This window comes from Prosopis cineraria, unplaced genomic scaffold (genome assembly GCF_029017545.1).
Source record: "Prosopis cineraria cultivar Desert tree isolate PC_DT_omini unplaced genomic scaffold, ASM2901754v1 PC429, whole genome shotgun sequence".
Taxonomy (NCBI): Eukaryota; Viridiplantae; Streptophyta; class Magnoliopsida; order Fabales; family Fabaceae; genus Prosopis; species Prosopis cineraria.
This window is the reverse complement of record NW_026555754.1, coordinates 1-22,406: the sequence shown is the minus strand read 5'-3', so window position 1 is coordinate 22,406 and position 22,406 is coordinate 1. Positions and strand designations below refer to the sequence as shown.

The window sequence follows — 22,406 nt, the reverse complement described above, 5'->3', positions numbered from 1 at the left end:
TCATTATAGTCTTTGGATATTCATTCCAACTCTTTGAAAGGTGCTTTCACTGAATACCATTTTGCTAATATGCCTAACTTAAAGGATTTGGTCCTATCTTTCAATGCATTGGCTTTGGACTTTAGCCATAATTGGGTTCCACCATTTCAATTGCAAGCTATACATGTGGGATCTTTTAAGTTGGGTCCTCATTTTCCACAATGGTTGCAAACTCAAAAAAGTTTCATTGAACTTGATATTTCCAATGCTGGAATTTTAGCTCCTATTCCAGAGTGGTTTTGGACATTGTTGACACCAAATCTATATTACTTGAATATTTCATGCAATAACTTTACTGGTACAATACCAAATGTTCCCTTGAAGGTTATTACTAGTGCTTTGATATTTGTGGCCTCCAATCATTTTAAGGGTGAAATTCCATAATTTCTACATAAAGCAAGTGTCCTTATTGCATCGAATAATAATTTTTCAGATGTTCACCATTTTTTATATTCAACAATGGCAACTAAGATGGAGGTGTTGGATCTTTCTAATAATAAACTATTTGGAGAGCTTCCTAATTGTTGGGGTCAGTTCAAATCATTAATCATTTTGAACTTAAGTGATAACAAATTTTCAGGAGAACTTCCTTCTTCTATCAATTCTTTAGAGAGCCTTGAAAGTCTGATATTGAGAAACAATAAGTTTACTGGACAGTTGCCTATTTCCTTGGGGAGTTGCTCATATTTAGCACTTCTAGATGTAGGGGAAAACAATTTCTTTGGACATATACCTTCATGGATTGGAATTCGTTTACATGAGTTAGAAATTTTATCACTTCGAAAAAATAACTTCTCTAGAAAGTTACCAATTCATCTTTGTTATCTATCAAGCCTTAATTTCTTAGATCTCTCATTGAACAATCTTTCAGGAAAGATACTTAGATGCTTCGGAAACTTTACGCAAATGGCTTTAAACAGTTATTCATATCCTTTTTTTATGTCATTAGTCATTGGTAGTTATGTGGAATATTCATTTGAGGCAAATGCGTTGCTGATATAGAAAGGTATGGAACGAACCTTTGAGGATTTTTTTTCTAAAAGGCATTGATCTTTCAAGCAATCAATTCATGGGAGGGATTCCAAACGAATTAGGAAGTTTAGTTCAAATAGTATCTCTGAATTTATCAAAAAATCAATTAGATGGAGAAATTCCTTCGGAGATTGGACGATTAACATCACTAGACTATCTTGATTTATCAAGAAATCATTTCTCTGGCCCAATTCCTTCGAGCCTTTCTCAGATTGATCGTCTCTCAGTGTTGGATTTGTCATATAACAACCTTTCTGAAAAAATTCCAATTGGCATGCAATTGCAAAGTTTCAATAGCTCAAGCTATGAAGGAAATCTTGACCTTTGTGGAAAACCACTTGAAAAAATATGCCCCGAGGAGGAGAAACATCAAGAGCCAACTAAGTTCAAAGAAGATGAGCATGAATCAATTCTCTCCAAGGAGTTCTATTGGAGCATGTCATTGGGATTTATTACAGGATTCTGGGGAATTTTTGGCTCGATTCTTTTTAATCGCTCGTGGAGACATGCTTACTTCAGATTTCTAAACAATTTGATAGACACTGTGGTTGTTCTAACCATGATAAATATGACTAGATGCAATCGGTGGCTCAAAGGCTACTCGGTAATCAATAGTATATGCATCTTTTCTCTTAATTTTCTATTTAAAGTTTATCTATATTTTTTAAAAAATACAACAATTATTTTTCCCCTTTCATTTTGCAGGAGAGACTAGGGTGAAGACCTCCAAGTTAAAGATGGGATGGGTTGCATGCTATGCTGGATATTTGATATGAGCCGAATATTAAAGCATGCATGTTGCTGAGCTTTTAAATACTATGTTCTATTTTATGCTATTTGATGTGTTATGTAATATTACAACTATTATTTATGTATTTGTTTTGTCATTTTGAGTACGAAGGTTTCTAAGAAACAACTTTTTTTCTTATCACAAATTAAACCAACGCATTGGAATGAATGCCAGCCATTTTGAAATCCATTAGATGCTCCCTCCCTCTACATAAGCGTGAGCGTGTGTGCGTGAAAAATGTCTTACTTTTAATTCTACGCTTTCTACAACATTAGAATGATATCATTATATCCATCTAGATGTTAGTGCTTGATCAAGCATCGTGGGGGAAGTAAACCAACTGAAACTAATGCAAAAGCAAAACCAATACGTGCCTTAGCTTTCACATCACGAATCCAAACGCTTAAAACGCCTTATTTATTGGACACTGCACAAATCATTGCCTGTTCAGCTAGCTTATTACAGGCCTCTCACGTCCCCCGATATGTACCTTGTCATTTCACAACAATAAAAAAAAATGAAAAGCAATCTAACTAACTTTCGTCTATCAAATAAATTCTATAAACTTCCCATCTTGAATTTTCAAAATTATATTATAGATGATCTTTTTCAAAATTCACACAGGTCTCTCTTATTATTAAGATCTTGTAGTCCAATGGCAGTGGGCCTGATCCAGCCCAATAGTAAAGAGTCATGCTCCATGATGTTGGCCAGTCAAAGTTTAATGAAAACTAAATAGACTTGGTAACTTTAGAGCTCGCAAGAGGAATTTTAAAAATTTAGGAATTAAAACAAAATAAGTGGTAGTTACGATAATAGAGCATCAAAGTTGAAGGAAACGTGGCAGGGAAAGTGTACTAGAGGGGGAATAGAATGAAAGGACGAAACTGCCCCAGGAAAGAATTTATAGCACTCTTCCACCCAACGCAAGCCATTGCATGTGAGAAGGTATTTTAGTCTTTTGATCCTCACATCCCTTCATTCCGTTTTCTTTTACACACGTGGGCTTTGGAATCCGGCAAAAGAAAAGTTAAAATTGAAATAGCAAGGGAATGAACAATAAAGAAAAAGGCAATGATAAATAAGGATATCATTAAAAAAATTTAATTAATATTAATTTGGGATCTCTTTATGATTAAAGTTTCAAAATTTAGTATTGTTTCTCTTGCATCTCAATACTGATTTTAAAAAAAAAAAAATTTCTCATGAGGTTCTTAGTACTTGTCACTCCTCCTAAGGAAAAACCCCACAATGAAGCCCTTCTACCTTCTTTAGCTTACATCACACACACACACACACACACATACACACACATGTTGTTTCCTTTGAGAGGGCATTTGATTATTACAAAGCAATTTTAAAACAAATAACAACTCAACCTTCAAAATAAACAATTACAGTCAGTCCTTTCAGTATGGTTGGGACAGATTTGAATTGGTTCTTCTACCAATTATTTGTTTTGTTGGACATAAACAATTGTAATCACTTCTTTCACTATGAAACAAATGAAAGATATGATTATTGATATTCTTCTAACAATTATTTGTCTGAGTCATTACATATATACGTATATATGTATATACATATCATGTCCAAGCTGCCTCTCTTTTTCTTCACATTACATTATCAAGCAGAGAGTTGATTACGTAATGCCGGCCCAGAATTTAGTTGCTCGGAAACATTCAAAGTTTCTATTAATTAATCATTTTTTATTAAAAAAAAATAAGCCTATCAATCCTCTTTCCCTCTTCGGTTGATTTTGGTTTTTTCTTTTGCATTTTTCTAGCTGTTTGGATTGGTAATTCTTTTTTTTAAAATAAAAATTTTATATATTAGAATGCTTAAAGAGAGGTGATTTTTCTCCAGAAACTTGAGGAAAAACTATTTTTTTTATCTAACAACTAAAATATAATGACTAATTAAGAGTTACCAAGTTGAGTGAAAATAGTCACTTTCTTAAACAAGCTATTTTATACCTTACTAAAATACGTTAAACCAATGTAAAATGATGTTTTTTTTTTGGACCAGGAATCTAAAATGTTGATTGTTTCTTGCTTGACTTATCAAAATCATTTCTTAAGCTTAACAAACCAACCTGGGTCTGGATCCTCTCCTCATCCCTTTCTCTCATTTTCTTCTCCTCATCCTCATCTCCACCCTTAAACAATAAAATGAGTTGTCCAGATTTATTTTTTTTATAAAGTAATTATCATATAAAAATAAAAATGAATTTAAACTATTAAAATTTGACCTGCACATTTTACAATTGTATATCGTTATTAATTTTTTTATAAATTAATTTTTAGTTATTTTATTGTAATGATAAATTATGCAAATTAAATTTTAACAATTTAAAATTATTTATTTATTTTTTAATATAATATTATGATGATTGTTTTATAAAATTATTAAATCTGAGCCCTTCAAGTTTTTTAACCAAACGTGGAGATAGGCATGTAACATTGCAACCATTATTTATGTATTTGTTTTGCCGTACGTTCCTAGGAAGCAACTTTCTTTAATGGATTTCAAAATGGTTGGCATTCATTCCAACGCGTCGGTTTAATTTGGGAGAAGAAATCCAAGCAAGGACCAAAGAATTGTTGTGGCCCATAGTTACCGTAATTCTACGGCAACCATATGCAGGGACCACATTCACAAGATACAAAGAAGATTGGAACGAAGATGATAATTTATAATTGGCTGTGAATTGCTTGTGACAAAAGTGGAAGACTATGCTTTTAAATTCTTTGCCTTGTTTTTTGGTTACATTATTATTTTCTCAGAAAAATAGAATGAAAGTGATAACTGGCAGTGAAGCTTGGGGCAAAATTGAAGGACTATACTTTTCCTTACCGTATCTTGACGGACATATCACTTTAACAAATAGGCAATAGTGGAACCATGACTTGAAAGTCAGGAATGCAAGTAAATTTAATTTAAAAATTAATAATTTTTAAAAATAATAATTGTACTAAAACTAAAATTATAATAATATGCGTAGATTGATATATTTTCACAAAACATACTAGCGAGTAAAAAAAAAAAAAAGCATCAGATCATAATTCAAATACAATTTTAAAATATAAAATTATTTGCTTTTTAATAAATAAAGCTTAAATTAAACAACTAACTATTATGGTTGATATTCCACTTATGGGGTGATTTATGATATGTTTAATTTCTGATGAAACCTCAATGAATGCAATTACTTATGACATGAACTCTTTATGACCTAACTAATGTAGGCATTTTTTTAGGTTATATATTAAAAAATATAAACCCTTGTTTGTTTGTATTTTAATTTTTTTGCTTGTAAAAATTGTTTTGTAATACAACTTTTAAAATTATTTTTTTAAAAAAATATGTTTGATTGTGTTAATTTAAAAATAATAATAAAAAATCAGCCGATGATGACCGCCACCGGTGGTTAATAAGGGTCGCTTATAATAGTGATTGATTAAAGTGAATGTTGTTTTCCATCATCAAATGTAATGTATTTTGAAATCAAGAAAAATATATAAAACAAAAACAAGTTTAAGATGCTTTCATTTTTCTTTTTAAAATTAAAAAATGAGAATGATTTTGGAAATAATTGAATTGAAAACACGCTTATCCATTTTTTTAATATTTTTTTAAAAACACGTAACTATTTTTTAAAACAAAAACCAAATATGCCCTAAGATATTTTTTATTTTTTAATGTGTAATTGATGAGGTTTTTTTTTTCAAAAATATTATGAACAAATAAGTCAATCAAACCTTCATTTTCAAAAGAGACACTCTATTAAATTAGGAGAAAATATAGAAAAATTATATCCATTAAAAATGTAAAGGTTAATTAAGTATATAAGTTTAATTAAAAATAAGCACCTTAAGTATGTATATAAATTTCTCCCAAATTTAAATAGTTGCTTGACAACATATGGCATTTAACTTTGTAGGACTAGAATGAATAAAGTCCACATCATAGTTAATGGCTTATTAAGCTGGTGATAAATTTTTAAAACTCGTAAACTAAAACAGTTTGTTTGATTGAGCACTCGTGGTTTAATTGATTATTGGATACGTTGATAACAAATTTAAAACCCAATCACACTGTACTGAGAAAATTAATAAAAAAAATCACTCAATTGGAAATTGATGGGTCCGAGTGACAATATTGAAAAATAATATGCAATTATTCAACATTACTTGGCTAGCTAGAACCTAGAAGGTCCCACCAAAAAATATATATTTATATTCCACTGAGCCTATAAAAATGCAGAAGATATTTCTTCCAAAAAAGAAGCAAAAGATATCAATCCAATTGGCAATAAAAAAAAAGAAAAATTACATTGGATTCTTATTAAAAAAAATTAATTATTATAAGATTCATATATAACTGAACTAAAGTCATTGACAAATTAATTTCACTTTCTTCTTTGTTTTTTTTTTTGGATAAATTGAAATTTCTTTCCCTTACATCTAAATTGACTTTCTAGATAGTTAGATAACTGTCTTCCCACTTGAGTAATGTACATAACCGCTCGTTTGATTATATTGGTTTCCCTTGCACAAAGTAATATAAAGTAATCTCAAATTTGATTACAAACTTTGGTTTGTCCATTAAACATAACTCATCTGCAAAATTGGTTTATTTGTGCCTTGGCTGAAACTAATGATTTTAGGTTAACATGTAGCCATACCCCTTGGTTAACCCACAGGGTGGCCACTTATGTGCCTATGAATGGTACTGTCATACTCATATCTACAGAACTTGGACAAACCAGCGTGAAATATATTCTCAATTAATTGAGCATAGATTAATTAATTAATGACTATATGTGATATTCTCCTTTGTTGGGTGTTGTCTCAGCTTTGGTACGAAGTGGCCTTGCTAAGAATCAGATTAGGGCCTCTAATATGTCTTTCTATGATATTCTAACTTTTTAATTTTTTTCTTTTTTTTTTAAATCATTAGCTTCTATATAAAATTAGAGATATTTTGATTTCTTGTATTCCTAAAATGGTGAGGTTTTGTGTTTTTTAATGATTTTTTTTTAAAATATATCATTGTGAACACCGTATTTTATTCGGGCATTTTTTATTTAATAATAAATAATTAAAAATATAAAAATAAAATTTAATTCTTTTTAGGATTATATTTTAAAAAAAAATAACAAAATTTAACTTTTCTAGATAATCTTTATTAGTTAGGATCTTATTTTTTTTGGTTTATTAAAAATAACCAACAAATATAAAAATAAAATTTAATCCTTTTTTAAGATTATATTTTAAAAATATAATAATTTAACAAAATAAAAAAAAGGGGATTAAATCTCAACCTTCCAAGATCTCTCCACTCGGTTAGATGTAGACAGGAGAAGGAAAAGGAAAAGCTAGAAGAACCAAGCATGCACAGATCACACATGAAACACACCAAAAAAAAAAAAGAAAGAAAGAACCAAAGCCACACGCAGCAGAGAAAGAAAGCAAAAGGAAGCACGTAAACACATAGCCACACAGACAGGAAAACACTTTGAGCCAGACGCATGCATGCACAGCAAAACAAAGCAGAAGGAGCAGTAAGTAACCAACATACGTACACACTTTCGGCTAGCAGAAAAAAAGGAAACAGCAGCATGCAGAGCACAAAACTGAGGAATAAAGGAAGCATAAAAAGGGAGGAGGAGCAGACGAAAATGAAGACACACTCTTCTCTGCGCCAGTCACGAGAAGGAGGATTGAGCAGAGTAAAGAAAGCTACGGGGAGGGATCCAAAAACGGAGGATAAACAGAGCAGGAGACCGAGAACGGAGGGGGACCGAGAGAAAAGAGCAAATGTAGAAAACCAGCAAGAAAGAAAAGGAGAGACCGAAACTGGAGAGACAGAAAAATGAAGAAAAAAACAGAGCATGACAGCATTCAAAATAGAGCAAGAAAATGGCAAGGAAGAGACAGAGAAAAACCTGAAGAAGGAGAGCTGAGAAGCTGGAAGACGACTAAAAAAAGAGAGCTAGAAATGAGAGAGAGCACGAAACAGGAACGAAAACTGGAGGAGATGGCAGAAACGAAAAGGAGGGAATACAGCTGTACAGAAAAAAAACAGAGCATGGAAAAACTGAAAAAGAGAAAGCTAGAAACGAGGGAGAGATGGAGAACGGATGAGGAAAACAGGAGAGGAGAGGCACAGGAGAAAAATACCAGACGAAACAAAGAGGAAAAACAACAGCAGAGAGACGGAGAGTGGGAGACGATGAGAAAAATGGAAAAACAGAGCAGAACAAAAACAGAAACTGATAGAGGGAAGCTGGACAAAGAATAGACGCAGCAAGGAGGAGGAGAGAAAAAAAAGGAATGAGACTGAGAGAAGAGCTCGGAGACGCGAAAAAAATGAGAGGGAAGTGAAACTAAGAGAGAGACAGAGCTAGAGACGAAGAGAGAAAGTCGAGACTGGAACCGAGAGATGGAAAAGAAAAACACGCATGAACAGCAGCATACATGCGCACGTGGGCTTTCGGACTGAATGAGATCATCATTTTCTTCTTCCCCCAATCACACGAGATCTAGATGGTTTACAAGAAATCAAGAACCGGAAACATGTTTAAAACTTGAGGTTGAGGTGATGAAAGCGTTGTCTTGAGAGGAAGAAGAATTCAAACCTTCTGCTATGGCTTCATCCTCAAGTGAGATTCTGTTATCTGTGAAAGTTTGGCTAACTTGTTATTCTTTCACTTTTACTTTAGAAATTGAATATAAAAATTAAAAGTGATTTCGTGTTGATTTCATAGTTTAATGAACTGTAATTGATTATTCATGATGGTTTAGATTAATAATTTTTCAGTGTCATTTTATTTTGAAGTTCTCCAATAATGCACTTCATGATTCTGAGTCACAAATTATTATTTCCAACGTCTCTGCAATTGTTAATTTATTTTATGTCCCATTGATTGTGATAAACAATTATAATTGCACTAATAGTTTTTACTACTTGTGGCCCCAGAGTTTTGTTTTGTTATAGTCATAATTTCATTGTGACTATTTACGTTTATTATATTACAGTGTTCTGATTTTTTCTTCTACATGCCTTGCATAATTTCTTCTTGCTTGTTGTCGCAGATGTCACGATTATTAATTTGTATATATTGCCCATTATTAAAATCAATTCTTTTTTTTTATACTAAATATTTAAGTTTCGTGAGAGATTTTAAGAATCTTCATAGAGACTTAAAATTAATCACCTTATTGTGTAGGATAATAAATCCATAGATATATCGTGATTCACAATTTATATGGTAAATAAATAGATGAATTTTGTAAATAAAATAAAAAAATTTTATAATTTTAATTAATTAAATTAATGAATTTAGATCATAATTATATTTACCAATTATATCATTTGATCATATGATATTTTTAAATGTCTATAGACCTCTAAAATAATCATCTTACCGTGAAAGTCAATATGACTTCGCAGGCATAGCGATTAAGATTGCTATGTTTAAAAATGAAAATTATATAATTACATATTAAAATATTTTTAATAAAATATATAATATTTAATCTTTTATGGTGTGAGGATCTTGAATCTCAGCAGATATTTAGAATAATCGTATTACCGTAAAAGTCAATAAGGCTTTACAGGTATGATGATTAAAATTCTCTAAAAACATATATATGCATGCTTGAATAAATTATTACTAACATATAAATAAATTTAATTCTTTTATTGTGAGAGACTTTAAAATCTCCGCAGATATTTAAAATAATTGTATTATTGTGTGAGCCAATAAGGCTCTGCAGATATAATAATTAAATGTTTAATCAAAAAATAGAAATAAAAAATAATTTTAAAACTCTTTTCTTTATTTCAAAAAAATCAAAAATTGAGAAAATGATTGAAATTAAATCACTTTTTACAATTTAAAACACACATACCAAAATTTCAGAAATTGTTTTGTTTGCAAAATGGTAAATTATTTCTAATTAATTTCTCTTCAAAAATATTTTTACCAACAACTTATAAAGCCCGAACTACGTGGACTTTGATCCTTATCACAAGGTACGTAGGCCTCAAAGCCAGATTCTGAATCAAGTCCTCCCCGTAAATAAATAAATATTTCTCGCTTAATTATTATCATTTTTATATCAAACACATGAATATAAAAGGGATAATTAAAATAAGTTTAAAACCATATTAATATAGCACAACAAACTTTCGCGAATGGGTGTTGTGGGATGCCTAACACCTTTCCCACACTCAACCGACTCCCGAACCTATTTTCTGTTTTCACAGACCACCCTTATTCACTTTCAAACGGTTTTTTGAGATTTTTCTCAAAATTTTGGTGGTGGCTTCCATTTCTCCAGTCTCCCTTCCGAAGGCCGGAACCTCCGCTCTCGCACCGTTCGCGTCGCATTTCCGGGTGCGACAATCATAACTACACCCTTTTATCTTTAAAAATCATAAAAAAATATAAAAATTCACCATTTCAAGAATTTAATTTTTCAATAATATATTTTATTTTATATAGAAATCAATAATTTAAAAAAATAAAAAAAAAGAAATTGGGAAATTGAGACATTATAAGGAATATTAAAAAAAGATATATTAAAAGCTCCTAGTCTGAATCCGCCGGAATCTTGGTATATTAAAAGCTCCTAGTCTGAATCGGCTGGAATCTTACTTTTCCTATAACGCAAACAAATTGCTGCTATTTATTGAGAAAACTACCCAAGGGACTCCATTGATGATTGATTAGTGCCACATGCTCATCCTTTATTATCTTCTCAAAAATTAGAATCAAAACTAGATTTATGCTCCATACAATGCACGAAAATAATTTAATTTTTTAAGAATAAAAAAAAATAAACAATAAAAAAATATTGTTAATATCTTTAAAGTAAAATATATTTTTATTTATTTTATCTTTAATTATAAATTTTTTTTATTTTTAAAATTTATATGAATCCTTTTTAAAATCAATAATTAAGGGTTACAAAATACAAATATGCTTTATATTTTGAAGTTTTCATTTTCACTCATGTAATCATTAACTAACAGTTACTATTCTTGATATATTTTTTAAATTTTTATTTATATTTTAAATTTATTAGTCACACAAATTAAGTTATTTAGTATTTTTTAAAATTAAATACATACTTATTTTTTAAAAAATATAAGTCATTTTTAACTGAATCTCACCTCAATAAAGAAGTTACTTATCTTTATTAAAAATTATTTTATTTTACTTTTCTCTTTATTGAATCCATATACTGCATCTTTGAATACCTTTTTTTGGCCAGTTTATATATTTAATTTTTTAAAAAGTTACAAAATAAATACATTTAAATAATAAAAGTTAATTTTGGTAATTTAAATAATTTTTGGATAACATTTATATTTAAACAGGGGTATTTTAGTTTAGTATATGTGACTTAACGGTTAATTAATAGTCAGGTGGATGAAAATAAAATTTTAAAAAAATAGCTTCTATTTTATAACAATCCATACTAAAAAAATGTTTATATAAATTTTAAAAAATAGAAGAGATGTATCATTAATTAAGATAAAAATATACAAAATATTTTTCTCATTTTTAAGTATAAGTTTTGTATCAACAATTTATTTTTTTACAAATCCCACATATACATCTTTTATTACATGAACTACATAATTCTTTTTTTATTTATTATACCATATTAAAAAAATTAACAAATAAAAAGAAAAAAGAAAAAAAGTCGAATGTACCGTACCCATCCATAAAATTTGAAAAAAAAAAAACAAAGAAAGAAGATAACGTTACCCATCCGTAACAAATTTTAAAAAAATGAAAAATTGGATCCCGATCTGTGCTTACAAGACAAAAAATAGGGAAAAATTGGGGGCATTTTGGGTAGAACTCTGTTCATTTACTGTTCATACAACATCTTAAATTTATGCTATCTATTGAGAAAACTACCAAAGGGACTCCATTGATGACTGATTAGTGCCACATGCTCATCCTTGATTATCTTCTCAGAAATTAGAATCAAAATGATAATGGGCCGTGAAACTTGGTCCAAAAGTGAAGCACTGCACTTTTCTTTGCCTTGTTTTAAGGGACATGACTTTTGACTAGTTAGTTCACATTAGAACAAGCATAAATAAAATATATGATGAAATATACAGTCATACTTTTAAGGTTTTTCCATTACAAGATAACTTCATAAAATCATAAAAATATTATAAACAATTTTCTTCAATGTCAACCAAATTGAGATAATAATTCGATTCCAATCAGAATATTTGTACTAAATATACACACACACACACTAGCAAACAAAAGAATTGTCATAAATCAAACAAATTTTATATATACAAGTATTTGGTTTTCAAAAAATACTAAATTATCATGTTTTTTTTAAATTTAAATAACTAACATGATAATTTATGAAGATATAAAGAATTAAATTGATAAAAATTAAATTTGAGGGATCAAATTATAAAACAAATTTAAGGGTTTAAAAGTTTCATCATCTTTGCGTTTGGGTGGCTCACGTTTCACATTTTAAATATGCCTTTTAACTTTTGAAATGTGAAATGTTATTTGAGATGTTTTTTTAGGTGGAATGTGATTTAGAAAAGGACTTTTAAATGGGTCTAAAACGGGAAAAACGGAAAGCTCCTTTTGGTAGCTTTTCAAACGCAAATCTGGCATGGTGATTGGTACCTAATATTATAAATAACCATGATACCCTCATATTTTTCCTTTTTCTCGTGCAATCGAAGCTGGCCTCTCTCTTATTTTGCTGCTTCTCATCACTATCATCCGTCACTCCTCTGTCGCTTGTCCATCGCTCCTTCGTCACTCCACCATCTTTCCTCCATCGCTCATAAAAACACGAGCAACATGGTGAAAACATGGTCAACGATTACAGGTACAAGGTGGCTCGCCACCGTACAGGGCCTTGTGACTTTGTTGGTCAAGTTCACTGAGTTGGAGGGTTCACGAGAAGGATAGTATCGGTGCACTAAATTTTGGAAGATATCGGGGATGCAAGGGAAAGATTGACTCAGCAAGTTGAGATAAGAAAAAGCCTGGGGCTCATCAGAGGGGAAGTTGGCGCAGGCGACGGAAGAGGGTCAAACAATTTGTCATGGCAAGAGCTGAAGCAGTTGAGGCCAGTATGGGATGACTACTTTTTTCTAATAAAATGAATTATTTTTTTATTTTCAATACTCCCAATAATTAACTATACAGTCATTTAACCATTCATTTTTATAATTGTTTTAAATTGAATTTTGATTTTATGTGTTTAATTTTAAACAATATAAATTTTTTAACAATTGTATTATCTATAAAAACAAGAATAAATCCATTTTGTGAACATTTCTAATATATTATATTTGTATAATAAAAATTATAAATTATCACAAATCAATGTCCTTTTTTGTCATTGCATATTAAAAAGTACATTTTAAAGACACAAATTTTTATTAATCCAAATGACTTTTAGTTTGCCAAACTGACTTTTTAAAAAATGTATCTAAATATAAATTTCGTTACAACAACTGACTTTTGTCAAATGAGCTTTCATCAAACTAACTTTTGATAAACTGAAAATTAAATACACACTTAATGTTTATCTATATATGTTTTTAAAAAAATACAATTACTATTTTCCCCCTTTCATTTTGCAGGAGAAACTAGGGTGAAGACCTCAAAGATTAAGGTGGGATGGAATACATGACGTGCTAGATATATGACATGAACCGCACAATAAAGCTTGCATGTTGCTGAGCTTTGAAATTCTATATATGTCCTGTTCTTTGCTATTTCTTTCATTGTGATATTGCAATCATTGTGTGTGTGTGTGTGTGTGTGTTTTGCCATTTTGAGTATGTTCTCAAGAAGCAAATTTTTTCTTCTCACAAATAGTTGCATCAGAATAAATGCCAACCATTTTGTTCCTTGAAACAAACAAACAAACCCTATTTGCATATAGGTTGATCCCTCCCTCCCTCCCTCCCTCCCTCTGTGTGTGTGTTTGTGTGTGTGTGAAAGATGTTCTTAATTTTAATTTTACGATTTTGTAGAACATTAGAATGATATCATTATATCAATTTATATAACAAAACATATAACACGAATTGGACTATTTATAAATCATAGACAATGGAGATCATTTCTTAATGTTGGATTACACCCTTGATGAATTGGACAAAATGAGAAGAGGCCCGAATTGGGATTAAATAATTAAACAACTCACCTCTAGATATGGTTAATTTGCCACGCAAGCAGCAACCTAGTTCGTAATAGAATGGTTTGAGCATCTCCATGGACTTTTCCCCTTGTAATCAAATAATTAATTACCACCTGTGATCTCCTCGTAATGTAGGGTGCTGCCTTAGTGTTTGAAAAATTTGGCCGTGCTGGGACTTTTACTTTTTTCGTAACAGAAACAAGTTGTTGCCATTTAATGAGAAAACCACCTAATGGACCTCCACTAATAACTGCCGAGTTGGCTAGTGAGCCGATCACCTGGTTGATCTGATTGATTGACCAAACCAGTCACTTTGTGGCCTAATTTTAGCCTAGTCAACTTAGCTTCAACTCAAGAAAACCTGATCAACTTATGTTTGACCTGGTTTTTTTTTTTGCACCTTTCTTTTTTAATATTGAACTCTAAATCTAATTTAAATTCCTTAATTAATATTTTTAATATTGTTGTATTTTATTATTGTGAAAAACTTATAATTAATATTTGTATAGGACATGTATAAGATTTTATGGATGGTTTTTTTCATTTACTTAAGAATTAAAGAATTTTTTTATTTTTTTTTCAGAAATTAAAGACTTTTTTACTTACATATTACTACTTTTCTTAGGAAAATATGAATATTTTATATATTTAAATTAAATTTTATTATTTTGATTATGAACGATCTGATTCAAGGTTAACGGCCTTGATTGGACTACTAACTTTTAATTACCACTTCAATCGATTTCATGATTAATTTAGTTTTCAATACTTTGGATGAGTATCGCATGCTCATCATTGATCATCTTATAAATTAAAATGAAAATAATAATTTTTCATAAAACTTGGGGGCAGAAGTGAAACACTGTACTTTTCTTTGCCTTGTTTAGAGGGACATGACTTTGACTAATAAGTTTACATTAGAACAAGCATAAAAAATTGAAATATACAGTCATATTTTTTTTTACATGGCAAGATAATTTGATAAAATCATAAAATAAAATAAACAAATTTTTAAAATGTTAGCAAATTTGTGATAATAATTCGATTCTAGGAGAAATTTGCCATAAGTTTAATTGAAATAGTTTTACATATATTTGAAATTCTATAATAGAATAATTATATCACAATGATATTAAAATCAAAAGAAACTACTATATTTGGAATGGAAATATTCCAAGTCAACTCAGAAATCTTCGTGATTGCAGTATCTTGATCTCTCAAAAATTATGCTAGAAGAAAAATACCTCATCAACTTAAGTATCTCCCACGCTTGCAACATCTTGATCTCTCATCTAATCAACTTGTAGGGGTGATTACCTTACCAACTTAAAAGTCTCTTACAATTGCAACATCTTGACCTCTCATGGAATATTTTTATAGGAGAAATACCTTGTCCATTTGGCAACCTTTCAAATTTGGAAAAGCTTATTCTCGAGTATAGTGGTTCTCTAAAAACTAACCAAAAGAATGGTGGCGGAGGTGAGTAGCTCTCTAGTCTCACAGGTTTGACCCATCTTTAGTTAAAAAACACAACCAAGTTTAAATATTCTTACGAGTCTAAAATGAATGGAGAGATACCAAGCTTAAAAGAACTATGCTACCTGACAATGATCTTTCGTGTCGGTATATAGTTAATAGCTTATTAAGTTGATAATAAATATTAAGAACTCAAAAAATAAAATAGGTTATTTAATTGAACACTTGTGGTTTAATTGATTATTGCACACATCGATAATAAATTTAAAACCCAATCACACTGTACTGAGAGAATTAATCAAAAAAATCACTCAACTGGAAATTGATGGATCCATGTGATGACAATGGGGAAAAAAAAAACTATGAACCGGCTAGCTCTATAACATTAGGCTAGCTAGAAGGTCCCACCTAATAAAATGTATATTCATATTCTACTGTTCAACTAAGCCTAGAAATTACAAAAATGGAAGAGATATCAATCCAAGCTAAGTGGCAATGACAAACAGCCAGGCTTTATAATCAAGTCAGCAAATTCATTCTCAGCATAAAATGCTGCCACTGTTGGATTCCCACCATAAGTTCGTCCACTCAACTGAGCTCGTGCTATTGTTGCACCATCCATGTCAGCATACTCCAAAAACACCTGCATGTACATATATAAATATATAGGCTGCGTTAATAATTTACAGGCGATACGAAAAAGAAGGAAAAACCAAAACACCAATAATCAAACTCTATTAATATCTTGGGGTTTCTACATTTGCCAACCAGGAAGGCACATCTTATAGTGCTTGTTTGGTTTCACATTTGAAAAACTCAAGCTTATATATGTTTGAACCAATCCATCTAGACACGTGCTTTGCCATTAATTAATGTGTATCATAACTCACAACACCAATAAAAACAAACACACCCAAGAAGTTTATGCAGTCAGTGGGGGCAAAATCTGTACTTAAAATAAATATTAATATATTTTTAAAATAATATTTTAAATATGTATTCAATTAAATTATAGATAAAATTTATTAGAAATTCATAAAACATAAAATTATAAAAATATTAATGTCTTTATACAACCAAACTTTTCATAAATATTAGAAAATAATACTGCCTTTAATTTTATTTTTTATTAAATAAAATTTATCTACTTGCCTTTGTATAATATATAATTTTTTTAGATAAAATTTTTTATTCAAACAATTAGAGAAAGATATTTTTTAAATTATGTTCCCGTAGATTCTAAACTATTTTATTAAGTTTATTATAAAATAGATAAGTTCTCAGATGAATTTTAAGGAGTGGAAAATTTTAGGGAGACAAATGACTTTTTTAGGATGGGGGCAATTGAAAATTTTTAGGTACGCAGATCTGTCCTTGAGTTTATGCATTGTAAAGCTGAGTTTCTAAAAGGCAGCACGTAACATTGATTTGCATAGTGTTGATATAATTATATCATGCAAACATTTTATAGATATATATGTGATGTGAAGGACATTCAAATGCTAGAATTAGTACTAATCAGTACCAATAGACTACCATTGTTAATAAAACAGACAAAACTTAAGTCCATCTGCTTATAGAATAACGCATTGAATAATGAATAGATCTATTGAACATACCTTTCCAACGCCAAGTGGTGATGGTTCCCAATTTGGTCGGGGCCGAGGTATCACAACATTAACCAATGTACCTGCAGATGATAAATAAGAAGTGGTTAATTACGTACAGAGAAAAAAAAATTACTAAATATATCCCGTGAAATCAAGTAAGATTGAAGATTATTGGTGGAAGATGGAGGCTTCTGTCTTTATGTGTGAGGCCTGATGTCATGATGCGTGAATACAATTGTAGCTGTAAAACAAAGAAATAGAAAATAAAAATATTACTATATATGAATATGATAGCCTGCAGAATTAAAGAGAGACAAGCAAACTAAACCAGACGTTACCATATTTGGATCCCTCTCTTCTCATATCATCTACAATCTCTTCATAGTCCTTATCATCTTTCAGATCAGCAGCAGATATAGCCTGACTTAGACAAACAACCTTCGTTGCCCTCTGTGGAATTTAATAAACACCAATCAGTTTAGAATATGAAAAAGTACAAGCAAATACAATATTTGATAATGGATATACTTATAGCAGTAAATTCAATAACATCAAATACGTACCTGAAGTCCATGAGTTAATCTGCTTTCTTGCTTAGGTTTTGGCGCTCTTCTAAGTATAAGAGTCTTATCTCCAGATTTTATTCCATTCAAAGCAGCACAAGCAATATCTGTTACCACAGGATGTTGATAAGCACAGAATGCATAGCCCTTTGAAATTCCTGTATCTCTATCTTTCACCAATTCAAAGCCCCGAAGTTGACCAAAAGTCTCTACAAGTGCCCTGACCTCTGTTTCTCTCAAGTAATCAGGAAGACCACCCACAAATAAACAATCAGGACCATCAAGTCCATCAGCAGCAGATATAGCCAGGCTTGAACTGGCGATCTTCGACTTCGTTGCTGCTAATTCTTGCTGAAACATAACTCTCTAAGGAATTCAATGAACATCAATCAGTTAGGATATGATAAAAAAACACAAACCAATAATATATTTGATAAGAGAATATCATCGAATACCTTTAGTGCAGGTTTTGTCTGGTTTTCACCTTGATTAGGTCGTCTAACAGTAAGAGTCTTATCTCCAGATTTTATTCCATTCAGAGCAGCACAAACAATATCTGTAACTGCAGGATCTTGATATATACAGCATGCATAACTTTCTGAATTTCGAGTATCTCTAGCTTTCACCAATTCAAAGCCCCGAATTGGACCAAAAGTCTCAAGAAATTCCCTCATCTGTGTTTCTGTAATGTAGTCAGGAAGACCACTCACAATTACAGCATCAGCACCATCAAGATTCTTCTTGTTCAGAGCCATTTGCATCTAATAATGATATCTTCGTCAAACCGATCTTCTTTCAATTGTTCACGTACTCCTTGCCTTTCATCGCTTTCTTGACCTCTATTTATAGAAGCTAGAGGGTTTTTTTGACTTTTGAGATAAGGTATTTCGAAAATCTAACAATGAGAATAGTTAAATCTTGATCTTGATTTTTTTAACCAGAAATCTTGATCTTAATAAAGATATTATTTATTTAATATCTTGAGATAATATTAATTGGGATATTGTTTATTTCTTTAGTTCATCAGCGGTGGAGATATTTTAAGATAATTCAATGATATAGTGATTTTTATCATTTTCCTAACTCCTTTAATTTCTTTTGAATTTTTCAGAGGATAATTTATTACAGATATATAGATTTTGTTTTATCCACTTAAAAATTTAAGCGTGCAGAATAATCTTTAAAGAAGTTTTGACCCTCTAAATTTTTTCATCGCTTACTTTTTTTTTTTGTTATTGTTATTATTTTATCTTTATTTCTATTCAAATAAACCAAAAAATATGGTTTTCACAATTTTCATTGTATTGCAATAGGACTCTTGATTATAGCAGTGAACTGTGATCCTGGATTGTGGTGCAACCGATCATGAATAATTATATTTTAAAATAAATAAATTTGTATAATAATAAAAATGAATGTTTAATTTTTAGACAAAATAATATATAATAAAAAATAATATTAACCAGAGAGGGGGGCCAACCTTGCCCTCTTCACCGAGAAGTTAGCGTGAGAGAGAGCGTGTTATGAAGGACCAAGACGAATTATTTTTTTCTAAGGTTTTTAGGTTTTTAGTTTTTTAACATTTTATGTAATTATACATAATTTATTATTTAATTTATTTTTATTCTATAAATTATTTGTTATAAAAATATTTTAAAATTTAATTAATTTTTAAAAATTGGCCCTTTTAACTTGGGAGGGAAGTTTTCTTCTAAGCATGAGTCATAGATACACTTATCACTTAAATAAGTTATTAGATGTTCGAATTTCAATATTTATGTATGTTCTAATTTAGTTGGGAGTTAGCCTACCCATATTACTTTCATTATCTCCCTTTGATAGTTCTACTAAATTAATATTTGTAGATATGAAAACAATTTGAAAACACATGGAGAGCAAAATATTGTTTCCAATATAATTAAAAAGGAATATAAAATATAAAAACACTTCGAAAAACCAGTACATATTCCTCCTCATATCCAAACAAGAATGCACACTAATTTATTTCCCAATATTTTGAGAACCTTCACACTTGGCCCATTTTCCATTTCAAGTATGTTTCCACAATGTCAAATCCACAAAGTTCCTTTACAACAGGCATGGTTGCTGGCACATCCAATTGGAATGGTTTATCAATTTCTTTTGAGTTTCTCCATGAATGAAGCTGTTTTCTGGCTTCCTTGATAGCTGCTCTAATGGCACAATGAACCGTAGTTGCTAGAAGCAGCGGCGGCTCACCGGAAGCTGCAAAAACAAGATTTGAAGTGTCTTTTAATATAAGAATTCTCCTTTGCTAGAATTTAGGGTTAAAGAGAAAATGATAAAATTGCAATGATAACTAGGAAAGTAAAGTAAATCCTTGTATATCAACCATTAAGTACCTCTCAGGTTTGGAGTCCAGGTGAAATGATCTAGACATGTCAAGCACACACAGAGGAGGACAACATTGTATTTACTTGAACAACAAGCCTAGACCCAAAAACTTGAAGAGAAGCTTGACTCAGGTCTTGTTTTATTAATTAAATTCTTGAAGAGAGTTTGATTACAATGTTCACTATTCAAAACTCATCAAAAACTAGAGAGAGAGAACTAAAAGACATTATGTGCATGGCATAACTAACTCTGTTACAATCAATTTTATGGTCTCACCCTTGGAAGAGAGAAGCATTATTTTTCTTAACAGATTATTTTTATTTTCCCGAAATGACAAGGCACGAGCGGCTTATTAAAAACACTGTTAAGGAAGTCTCACGGCAGTCAGGCCACTTTACAATATGCACTGTCAAATCACTAGACATCTCACCTCTCTTAATTTATTTATAAATTATTTATAATATATTTTAGCAGTATTAAAAAAATTTTAAAATTATTAACTTTATCTAAAAATTTAATAAGTTATCAACCTTACCTTTATTAAATATATATATATATATATATATATTTTTAATAATATATTTTCTCTTTCTAACATTCAATGAAAGGTAAAAGAAAAAAATTTATGATGAAAATTTATCACATGTCTAAAAATAGGACAAAAACTTTTTTTTCTCTCTACTCTATAAATAAATCAGAGGGGGTATATTCTATGGAACTATGGTGTTCATCATTTAATCTTAATGTATACATTTTCTGATAATAATTTGTTCATTTAACAATTGATGACAAACAACTTGAACTCGAATCCTTTAAGTATAGAATCCATGAAGCTGAATGTTTTTCTTTTTTAATATGGTTACCTAATTAGGGGTGCTTTTTCTAAAAGCATTTTCTACATTTTACACGGGCTCAAATTTGAGACCTTGTGCTTAAAAAACACCACAACCCATTTCACTAAGATCAATGCCTATTGGTAGTGTGAAACTAAAGTTGATATAATGAATTGAATATGCTATCTATTTTTTACTGTCAATTTATGTTTAATTTCACAAAACTTCAACTTAGAGGAACTTTTCTCTACCATTTTAGCATTCATGTGTCCAGGAATCAAATTCTAAAGCAAAATTCAAGTGTCAAATCCAACACCACGATATATTCGTTCATACATGGTTCAGCATACGTTAGCAAAAATTCTAAGTAAAGAAACAAATTAAAAGGTAAAATAATTTGTATATCCATTTTACCCCATTTTCCACTACGAACCTTGGTGTTAATAACTAATCTACAAAACATAAAACTATCATACCTTTCGAAGAGAGAACACGATGCTTGTGATGTCCGCTATTGACAATTTCAACATTAAGCTGTTTTGGTATAGTGTCTAATGAAGGGATTTTGTAATTCCATGTTCCATCTTGTAAGATTAGTCCTTCAGGATTTGTTTCATACTCTTCAAGCATGAAAAAACCCATAATCGTTGGAAAATGATCCTTCAATCTGAATCTGCAACAAGCAAAAATGATCAATTATGTCAAATTGAGCAACTTCAAAATCTATTAACCTTCAATTTTTTCTGCATGAGAAAAACTCAAAAAACTGGCATATATTTAAGTTTATTCCTTTTTATATTAGTCCCTTAATTTCTATATGACATCGCTCCATGCATTTTACACGAAGCCCAAAATGACCACGTCATTTTCGACTCGCTTACATGGTTAACTTTATGTCTCTTGGGGAGAGAGAGAGAGAGACCCAAAATTTTAAATAAAATAAAAAATTATAAGTTTGTGTTTAATAGTAATTATATTAATTCTTAGGTTAAATGTGATAATATGGAGTGTTGGTGTAGTGGAAAATGCATGTAACCCAACCATCAAGCCCAAGTTTGAATCTGGATAGGGCCATAGGGAGTTTTTACTTTTATGCCTTTTTATGAAATTATTAAATTACCCTTATCCCAATCAAATTTTTTTCCTCTCTTTTATTCTTGTCTTCTTTGAGTTTTCTGGAGCTGAGAGAGAGCTAAGAGTTTTGCACCAAACGTTTGCCCTGTCTCTCATTGATCTCTGCTATCCTCCTTCTCAACCACTAGTTGTCCATTGCTCGTGTGAGTTGTCATCGCCGTCGTTGGTGTGCCTATTGCTGTTTCCTTCCTCCACAGCTATGAGTTCTTCCTCGTGTTCACCATCGTTCCTCCTCCTCTGTCACTACCTCAAGTATGTTCAACTTCTCTTCCCGTTCTCTTTTTTGTTTTGTGCGTGTGTAATTGATTGGGTGAGCTAAGATTTCTTTC

At 30.5% G+C, this 22,406-nt stretch overlaps 2 protein-coding genes across 3 annotated transcripts; both read right to left on the bottom strand.

Moving 5' to 3' along the window:
- Nucleotides 1–15,975: 15,975 nt before the first annotated feature.
- Nucleotides 15,976–18,536, bottom strand: LOC129297058 (splicing factor U2af large subunit A-like). Of its 2 annotated transcripts, XM_054935432.1 has the most exons (5): nt 18,193–18,536; nt 17,738–18,103; nt 17,513–17,624; nt 17,184–17,254; nt 15,976–16,207 (listed from the first exon to the last, which is right to left on the bottom strand). In XM_054935432.1, the coding sequence occupies exons 1-5, from the start codon at nt 18,496–18,498 to the stop codon at nt 16,040–16,042; spliced, it is 1,023 nt and encodes a 340-aa protein (XP_054791407.1). In that variant the 5' UTR covers nt 18,499–18,536; the 3' UTR covers nt 15,976–16,039. The 2 variants fall into 2 exon arrangements, with proteins under 2 accessions (XP_054791407.1, XP_054791408.1); XM_054935433.1 differs by lacking the exons at nt 15,976–16,207; nt 17,184–17,254 and adding an exon at nt 17,295–17,415.
- A 1,100-nt stretch (nt 18,537–19,636) lies between these two features.
- LOC129297057 (indole-3-acetaldehyde oxidase-like) lies at nt 19,637–21,616 on the bottom strand (the record flags this gene model as incomplete). The annotated part of the gene is made up of 2 exons (XM_054935431.1): nt 19,637–19,981; nt 21,420–21,616. Coding segments are annotated over 2 exons (415 nt in total), but the record flags the coding sequence as incomplete, so codon positions are not given.
- Between the last annotated feature and the right edge of the window lie 790 nt (nt 21,617–22,406).